At 35.9% G+C, this 9,844-nt stretch overlaps 1 protein-coding gene across 1 annotated transcript; it reads left to right on the top strand.

Annotated features, from left to right (window-relative positions):
• The first annotated feature begins 1,716 nt into the window (after positions 1–1,716).
• On the top strand, positions 1,717–8,878 carry LOC127662378 (signal recognition particle 14 kDa protein-like). Its single transcript, XM_052153513.1, has 5 exons — positions 1,717–1,840; positions 5,781–5,853; positions 6,002–6,114; positions 6,258–6,290; positions 7,129–8,878. Exons 1-5 carry the CDS (start codon positions 1,817–1,819, stop codon positions 7,216–7,218), a joined length of 333 nt encoding a protein of 110 aa, XP_052009473.1. The 5' UTR covers positions 1,717–1,816; the 3' UTR covers positions 7,219–8,878.
• Positions 8,879–9,844: the final 966 nt, after the last annotated feature.

Raw genomic sequence — 9,844 nt, 5'->3', positions numbered from 1 at the left:
ATATATAGTTAATGTAAAAACAAATTGGTAATGTAAAAAATAAATATATTTTTTACAGTATTTTCTTTACATTAACAATATTCATTTTTTTACAGTAAACTACATATATATATATTGTTAATGTAATAAAAAAATATATATATAGTTAATGTAAAATAAATACTGTAAAAAAAAATAAAAAAATTTGATATATAATGTAAAAAGAATATATATATATATATATATATATTGTTCATGTAAAAAAATACTGTAAAAAAGATATATATACACATATATAATGTAAATTAAATACTGTAAAAAATATAAAACAAAATATATATATATAGTTAATGTAAAAACAAATTGTTAATGTAAATAATAAGTATATATATATTTTTATTTTTATTTTTTACAGTATTTACTTTACATTAACTATTTATTTTTTACAGTAAACTACATATATATATTGTTAATGAAAAAAATACAAATAAAACTAAATAAATATATATATATATTATTTTTTTTACATTTAACTATATATATATATATTTCATATATATTCATAATGCATTAACTAATGTTAACAAATACAACTTTTAAATGTAAAAATGTGTTTGTAGGATTATATGTTAAAACGAACATTAACCAAGATTAATAAATGCTGTAAAAGTATCGTTCATTGTTAGTTCATGTTAACTAATGTAACCTTATTTTAAAGTGTTACACTGTATTCCCAAGGATGCATTAAATTGATCAAGAAAAAAGTAAGTAAATAAAACAGTAAAGACATTTATAATGTTAAAATGACTGTTTTTACTTAAATAAATGCTGTATCATTTATCTTGAGTACCACATCAGCACATTATATATAATAATTCCTTAAAGATTATCTTATTTGCTTTGTAGATTGGATTTAATTACTGCTTAAAATGGGGCTTTGACATTACAGGCTTAAACTGAATTATAAAATAACTGATCAATCATTTGCAGCATGACCAATTTTTAAGGTAGTATTTTTTATCAATTAAATGCATCCGAGGTGAAGAGAAGCATCCATTTCTTTAAAAAAACAGATGTTTTCAAGGGAAGTGTGTATATCTATACATTATGGATAGTTTAGGTTTTAAAAGGATTTTAAAAATATTTCAATTTTGGCCTACTCTACATTTAGTTAAATAAAAAAACAAAACAAATATCTTACACAATAAAGTAACTTTAAAATTAAATGTAGCCTATTCTAGAACATTGATGTGATTTAAATGTAACCATGAGATTTCTTATTGTTATCATAGCATCAGATTTCCTAGTATATGATGTAGTATTCAGATTATTTGACTGCTGTGAGTTTTGCACCAGGATCATTTGTATAAACAAATGCAAATTTAAAAATGCATTTAATAAACAACAATCTTTTGTATGCACAAATCTGTTTATTTTAAATCATCACATAATAGTTTATTTACTTTAACTGCACGTGTTTAAACTGCATTTGTTTATGTGTTTATATTTTACCTCGAATAAACTATCCGTTTGTGATCGTTGTTTTGTCTGTGCGTCAACTATTGTACGTCTGGCCCACAAAATAAATAGTCTTTGTCTCGTGTAAATATTCGGTTTTATTTAGGCCTGTTAATATTTTTTTATTTATTTATTTATTTTATACATTTTTAACATTATCTAAATTAAAAATGTGCTTTATTGAGATTTTTGTTTCAAATATAATGCCTGGTCGTCTGGTGTGACGTCATGTGACGCAACAGCGGGTGAGAGGTGAGAAGGGCGGAGCGCCACGTGTTCTTATAATCACACTGTCCGCAGCCCATTCATCATTACAGACATGGTGTTATTAGAGAACGACGCGGTAAGAACACTTTATCTCACATAGTCTGTGCTTATACGTTATAAATCTATATATTCTGTGTAGTATATTCATGATTTGACCGTTTAATCGAGCGGTGTGGTGTTCAAACCTGTTAGCAAGCTAACGCTTACAAATGCTCCACACTCATTTCTGCACTTTTTAGTGGTAATAACTATTGATTTTCATTCATTTTTGGATCATATTAAAGTATACATTTTAACAATAACATCTTAAAACTTATTATTAATGTTAATCAGACTAGCAGTACATTAGCGGCTGATAAACGTCATACAAATGAACTACAGCTGTGCTACTGTGTTCATATTACTACCCAGAGCCACAGTCCTGTCTTCTATTTATTTGTTCTGAAATAGTTTTGAGTTCACTCGCGATAAGTTAATATATCTGATCATTTATATGGTTTCGTTTGCTGTCATACATGTAACACATTTTCAAAACAAATTATTTAATAGTTAACTTTACAGGCTATTTGACGATTTAAACCTACTTGTAATCCCCGCGATCTCAGATACACCTTTTACATGCATATTATTTTCTTAAATATGTCCCTGTGCGTGAGCAGAGACACATAACACTGGTAAATTGCTAACAGCGAGGATTGGCCTTTCCTCCATTTTTCCGTCACTGCAGGAACTGAGAGCGAGAAAGATCACGTGCGCTCTACCAGCTTCTCTCCTATTGGCCGTCGCTCCCGAAAGTCGCTCTTCATTTGCATAACGTTAAACATTTCTCAACTTTGTCGTGATATCACAGTTTTTCTCAAAAGAAACAATTTGCATGTTAAGAAAAAAATATTTAAAATTCCCATTAACCCCCAAAGCTAAGGAAATCCATTTAAAATGTTTTAACTATGTTTATCCTGCCAGTGAATTTATACGACAACGATTTGGAATTGAAACTAGTAATTGTGTATTTTGTGATGAGATTGAAACTACTGATCATTAATTTTTAATATTATTCTAAATATTTTAAATCGAAACCCTGGTTTCTGTATTTCACAATGCGTTTCTTTCTTATACAAAGGCCCTTAAATTATGAAAAGTTCAAACTCTTTGAAATTATAGAAGAATATGATTTGGAAAACAAACCCAAGCTTTTTGGTTTTATTTATTTATTTTAGTTTATCTTTTCCTGCAATGCACTTTTGCAGTTATATTGCAATGCTATACGATTGTTGCCATGCTGTTTGTATATGATATTGTTCAATAAAACACAAAAATAAATAACCGGTGGCTGGACACGCCCACATCCTGTCGCCGGAAGTCGCCAGCTCTTTCCAATTTAGGTAACAAGAAAGTTTAAAAATATAATTGTTTACATATTTCAATACACTTTACAGCTATTTATTTTCCTTTTTTCCTTTTTTTTTTTTTTTTTTTTTTTGAGATGAGGTAGTTTTGTCAATAGAAGCGTGGCGTTCCCTCGCGATAAGTTGTCACGTTCCCAGCTGCGCTCACACTGCAAGCTACTTTGTCGCCAGTGGTGTGTATTGAGAGTCTAAACCACTGTTTCTTTACAATTAATATTATTATTAAACTATTAGGTTCATATTGACGTATCGGGAGCTCTACCATCATCTCCCGAAAGTCGCTCTTCATTTGCATAAACATTTCTCAACTTTGTCGTGTTTCTGGACACGCCCACATCCGGTCGCCGTCGCTCGTGTTGCCGGAAGTCGCCTGCTGTCATTGAAAATGAATGGCATGAGATCGTTTTGTCGCAGCTGCGTTCCCTCGCGGTAGAAGCGTGTTTATCCGATTAATTGGACAAAAATAAATTATATTTCCTTTATTTTATAAAAATATATGTATTTTTTAAACGGTAATGATAAAGTGTGTGAAGATTTGGTTTGATTTACATTACTGAATTCATGATTCTATACGCTCACAATCTTAAAGCATGAATCATAAAGTTATGTTTGAATTTATAATTATTATTATTTTTATTATTATGACTTTCAGTACATATGCAAAACTGTTACTTTCATTACTTCTAAAACTTTGTAGAGCAAACGTTAGTGTTCTTAACCCTTTCAGACTCGGACACCTAAATTATTTAAACACACACATATATATATATATATATATATAAGAAAAATCACAAAACACATTTAACTTAAAAAAAAAAAAAAAAAAAAAAGAAAAGAAAAGAGCATTATGTATCAATGTAACTTCTACATTTCTGCAAAAAATGCTTAAAAATGATTAACAGGATAAAATCTAAATAATTTTAGAAGATATTTCTTTATCATTATTTGTGACCAAACATGCGTCCACTTAATCATCAAAAATGTTGTTCCAATAAGAGATAATGGATGGAAATGTGGTAACGAGGTTAAAAAATAAAGACCTGATTTTGTAATTGGATTTCTGTACCGGGAAACAAAGACCGCAGTGGATTCAGGGACGAAATCATTGAGCCACTATAATTGTTTCTGAAGAGCGTACACATTTCCAAAGAGATGACCTTGAAAACTGGACTCAATTCTTTCCTAGAGACTGGGAAATGGTATCTCAAAATATAATAGCGTAGTTGAATAAATTACCATCATTATCAAACAGCCGGATCACGAACATCACTCCATTACTGAACCAGTGACCTGGAGATGTGCTTTAGCGAGCAGAGTTCTGCCCTAACAATAAGTTGTGCGTTCCTTCGGCTTTACTATAGTAGTATCCTTGGCAGATCCATTTTTTATTTTTAGAACAATGTTTTTACTATAGTAATATTGTTGTTACAATGGCTGTAATAGGGTAACCATGTTGTTTTTGTTTGTTTGCGGAAACCATTGTTTTAACACTGTATCCATATAGTAACCTCGGTTTTACTACAGTAACATAGTTAAACTGGTATTTGTAGTTAAACTATAAACACAAATTTATTTATCATAGTTTTCGTTTTCTGTATTATTACTAGGGCTGAAACGATTGGTAATAAATAAATAGTAGACAAAAAATGTAGTTGTCGAATAGTCGTTTCATCTATTTTAATGTAACATGCGATAAGTGATTTTATCAATTAGTTGTTCCAGCCCTAGTTGCTTCCCTCGCGATATGTTAGTTGTGCACTCCCTCCTTATTTGTGCGCTCCCTGGCGGCATGCTAGTTGTGCGCTCCCTGGCGGCATGCTAGTTGTGCGCTCCCTGGCGGCATGCTAGTTGTGCGCTCCCTGGCGGCATGCTAGTTGTGCGCTCCCTGGCGGCATGCTAGTTGTGCGCTCCCTGGCGGCATGCTAGTTGTGCGCTCCCTGGCGGCATGCTAGTTGTGCGCTCCCTCGCGGCATGCTAGTTGTGCGCTCCCTCGCAATGTTAGATGTGCATTCCCTTGCGTTAAGTTGCCCGTTCCCTCGCATTAGGTGCTGCGCTGCCCCGCGTGAAGTTAGCCGTGCACTGCCCCGCGTGAAGTTAGCCGTGCGCTGCCCCGCGTGAAGTTAGCCGTGCGCTGCCCCGCGTGAAGTTAGCCGTGCGCTGCCCCGCGATAACACCATAAACTGTATCTATATAGTAAACTGGTATTTGTAGTTAAACTGTAAATTCAAAATTATGATTATCATAGTTTTCGATTTCCTGTATTATTACTAGGGCTGAAACGATTAGTAATAAATACAAAAGTCGACACATTTTTGTCAGTCGTTTGTTCTAATTTAATGTAACATGCGATTAACTGATTTTATCGATTAGTTGTTCCAGCCGTAGTTGCTTCCTCGCGGTATGTTAGTCGTGCGCTCCCTCGCGGTATGTTAGTTGTGAGTGCTAATAATAATTTCGAAAGCAATTCCTGCCAAAAATGTATTGCATTTATTTTTCTGACCTGTTGTAATTATGCATTGCTAATAATGTAGTTAATTATCATGGTAGTATGTAATATGATATGGACCATGTACATTAACATTATATAATTCAATGATTGTCTCTCTGCAGTTTCTCACTGAACTCACTCGGCTGTTCCAGAAATGCCGGACCAGTGGCAGTGTGGTGCTCACTTTAAAGAAATGTATGTTCTTCTGTTATTAAAGTACTTTTCCACTCCTACCAGGTTGGACTACATGGTCCAAAATATATGTTTGCATTTTCATTTGATGAACGTTTGCACAATGCCGTTGTAGTTTGTTGATGTTGTAAGTGATGCTTTTAATGTGCAGATGATGGCAGAACAAAGCCGGTCCCCAGGAAAGGGCAAACGGAGACATTTGAACCATCTGATCATAAATGTCTGATCAGGGCTTCAGACGGCAAGAAGAAAGTCAGCACAGTGGTGAGAATATATCATCAATGTCAATGATGCATGTCAAAGACCATTTCATTGGTTTGTTTTTTTTAGTTGCTACATTGAAATAATTTTTGTACATCTTGTGATTTTTATATTTTTGGTCCTCCTAATGTAATTAAACCTTTCAGGTCAGCACCAAAGAAGTAATCAAATTTCAAATGGTAAGTTATTAGTACTCATTTGATGATGGTTTCCATAAACTCTCTTTATACCTTGTTATATCAAGCTTCTTTTGCAAGTATTTGGATCATGTTTTTGACCATCGTTGTATGATCTTTGTAATAGCAGTACACTGGATTTTGTAAAATGTTTGGTAGGTCCTCGTGGTGGTGCAGTTACTGGCTTCAATCCAGGTGGCGGAGGACGAGTCTCAGTGGTGTCTGAGACCGTCAATCCACGCATCTGATCACGTGACTCGTTGTGTATGACACCGCGGAGACTCACAGCATGTGGAGGCTCATGCTACTCTCCACGATCCACACACAACTCACCACACGCCCCATTGAGAGCGAGAACCACTAATCGCCACCACGAGATGGTTACCCCATGTGACTCTACCCTCCCTAGCAACCGGCCAATTTGGTTGCTAAGGAGACCTGGCTGGAGTCGCTCGGCCCGCCCTGGATTCAAACTCGCGACTCCAGCGGTGATAGTCAGCGTCAATACTCGCTGAGATACCCAGACCCCCAATAATCACATTACTAATTACTTTTAAGTTACTTTCTCAAGTTCATTGTCTATGTCATAGTTCAATTCATACACTCAGCACTTTTTGACTGTAACTGATTAATTCGTAATCAGATTACACCAACACTGGTTAACATTAGTTGGCATGAACGACGAGCTGCACTTATTAGGCTTGGTTAAAGTTAAGAGTAGCTCATGCATGATTACAATGATGAATAAATGCTGAAAATGTTCATGATGCTTAATGCTAACAAATACAATCTTTATCGCAAAGTGTCACCAAAGGTTGAAATCGTCTCTTTTGATTGGCAGGCGTATTCGAACTTGTTGCGAGCGCACATGGACGGGTTGAAAAAGAAAGACAAAAAGAGTAAAAGCAAGAAAACTAAAGCCACACAATGATGGATGGAGACGGGTGCGTTTAGTTGAACCTCTCCAGGACGTTGAACGCCCACCTGTGCCACTCCACCGTCCCATCCGCTCTTCAGGGAACCTCGAGGGTGTGGTGCTCCGCAGTGGAGAGATCGATTCGGAACGGCCAGAAAACCTGCCAACATTTCACGTCTACTTTTCCAAATCAAGACGAGTGGATTGGACTTTTTTTAAGCTGTAATAAATGTAAAGTTTTCATTTTTTAGTGCTGTTAAAACATTGAGCAAAGTTCATTACCAAGACAAGAGTTAATTTATTTTATTGAAGGGACACTATGTATTGCCCAGGGGTCCCTGGGCTTTAAGGCTGCGTGATCTACCTTGGTGACCCCCCCCCCCATGTAAAAACCCTTTTGGGCATGATCAATGACAACTTTTGGGTGGAGGGGGGCCCTTGGAGATAATTGGCCCCAGGGCCTTTGCAAGTCATAATCCTTCCCTTATTGACACAAACATTTACTTTAAGCACATTTATTGCATTTGGTATCACTAGTCCTAATGAGCAAACCAAAATGTCATTTCTTTAAATTCGTTTCAATTTAATTGTTTTTCCCTAAAACATTTGTTTGTGCTAAAGGGTGACCATCACGAACAGTCTTGTGTATATGCCTTCAAATAACATTCAACAGACTTTGTAACAGTACAAAATGAATTTATATACACCGCTAAGCCACATCACAGAACATCTCCGTCTATATGGAATGAGTGACGCGTCTAAATCGCCGTGTTCCTCTTGTCTGGACGTTCTTTGCTGGACGTCAACATGTGGTTGCGTTTGGTCCGCTCTTCTTCAAGATAACCGTCCTTCATGATGCGAGTGACGTACTGGAACAGACTCTGAAGACAAATGAATCTTAATCAATCATGCAGCATTAGTGGATCTCATACCGTTATCTCAGGTGTCAAAGTCTGTTGCTTGTTTTATCATTTACTATATTGTGGCTTTTATTTCAGGATTGTGCATTTGAGTTCAGAGTTTTTACAAAGTGTATTACTAATTCATTCTAAATAAACCATTGTTTTTTTTTTTCATATTGGCGTTTTCACTGGTTTTAATTTGGTCGCTACATCCATTGGGAGCCAAGACATCCAATCTCAGGATATCAATCAGAAAGGATTAAAAGAACATTTACCCTCAGCAACTCTTCTCAATAGAAGCCAACTATAACACTGATCCCCAATTTGGAATGCCCAATTCCCACTACTTCGTAGTTCCTCGTGGTGGCGCAATTACTCCGCTCAATCCGGGTGGCGGAGGACGAGTCTCATTTGCTAGGCTTCTGAGACCGTCATCTGATCACGTGACTCGTTGTGCATGACACCGCAGAGACTCACAGCATGTGGAGGTTCATGCTACTCTCCACGATCCACACACAACTCACCACACGCCCCATTGAGAGAACCACTAATCACCACCACGAGGAGGTTACCCCATGTGACTCTACCCTCCCTAGCAACCGGGTCAATTTGGTTGCTAAGGAGACCTGGCTGGAGACCTGGCTGGAGTCACTCAGCACTTTATTGTTTAAATGTTAGAAACTAGAGAAGCCACTGTTCAACTGGGTGAATACTTATAGAAAGCACAGTAATCCGCTCAACACTGAAATAATATCCCATTAACTACCTTCCATGCCTGTTCCAGTTCAGGGGTCCATTGGTCCTTCAAAATCGGCTGCACAGCACAAATGAACTCCGCTCCAACATACTGAAAGAGAAAACACAGACGCATAAAAAACAATGAGTAATATTTGAGGAATCAGTTAATACTAATAAATAATTTCCCATTTCTATCAGCTGAGCAAACTTGAATATGTGTCTCATTTCTATCATTGATCTCACTGGCACTCATTCAGTGCAGTATGTATGCATGGTTTGTGTTGAGTCTTTGTGATAGTCCCCACGTGCACGGTGTATTTCCTATCATCCTTCAGTAAAGATTTGTCAGTGGAATCACTGATACTGGATTTAAAACTTCCTGTAGCATTTTTTTCTTTTCCATTTTTAATCAATGCACTCGATTACCATTAACAGAATATTCTGGTTTCAAAAAATAAAGCTCAATCGACAGGATTTGTGACTTAATATTGATTACCTCACACACAAACACACTCACTTAATTACACACACACACACACAAACACGCTCACTTAATTACACACACTCACTTAATTACACACACTCATTCACACACACAAACACGCTCACTTAATTACACACACTCATTCACACACACAAACACGCTCACTTAATTACACACACACACAAACACGCTCACTTAATTACACACTCATTCACACACACAAACACACTCACTTAATTACACACACACACAAACACACTCACTTAATTACACACACTCATTCACACACACAAACACACTCACTTAATTACACACACTCATTCACACAAACACGCTCACTTAATTACACACTCATTCACACACACAAACACACTCACTTAATTACACACACTCATTCACACACACAAACACACTCACTTAATTACACACACTCATTCACACACAAACACACTCACTTAATTACACACACTCATTCACACAAACACACTCACTTAATTACACACACTCACTTAATTAC

The sequence above is a fragment of the Xyrauchen texanus genome, chromosome 22, assembly GCF_025860055.1.
Source record: "Xyrauchen texanus isolate HMW12.3.18 chromosome 22, RBS_HiC_50CHRs, whole genome shotgun sequence".
NCBI lineage: Eukaryota > Metazoa > Chordata > Actinopteri > Cypriniformes > Catostomidae > Xyrauchen > Xyrauchen texanus.
Note: the sequence above shows the minus strand (reverse complement) of the source record. Positions and strands in the feature narration are given on the sequence as shown.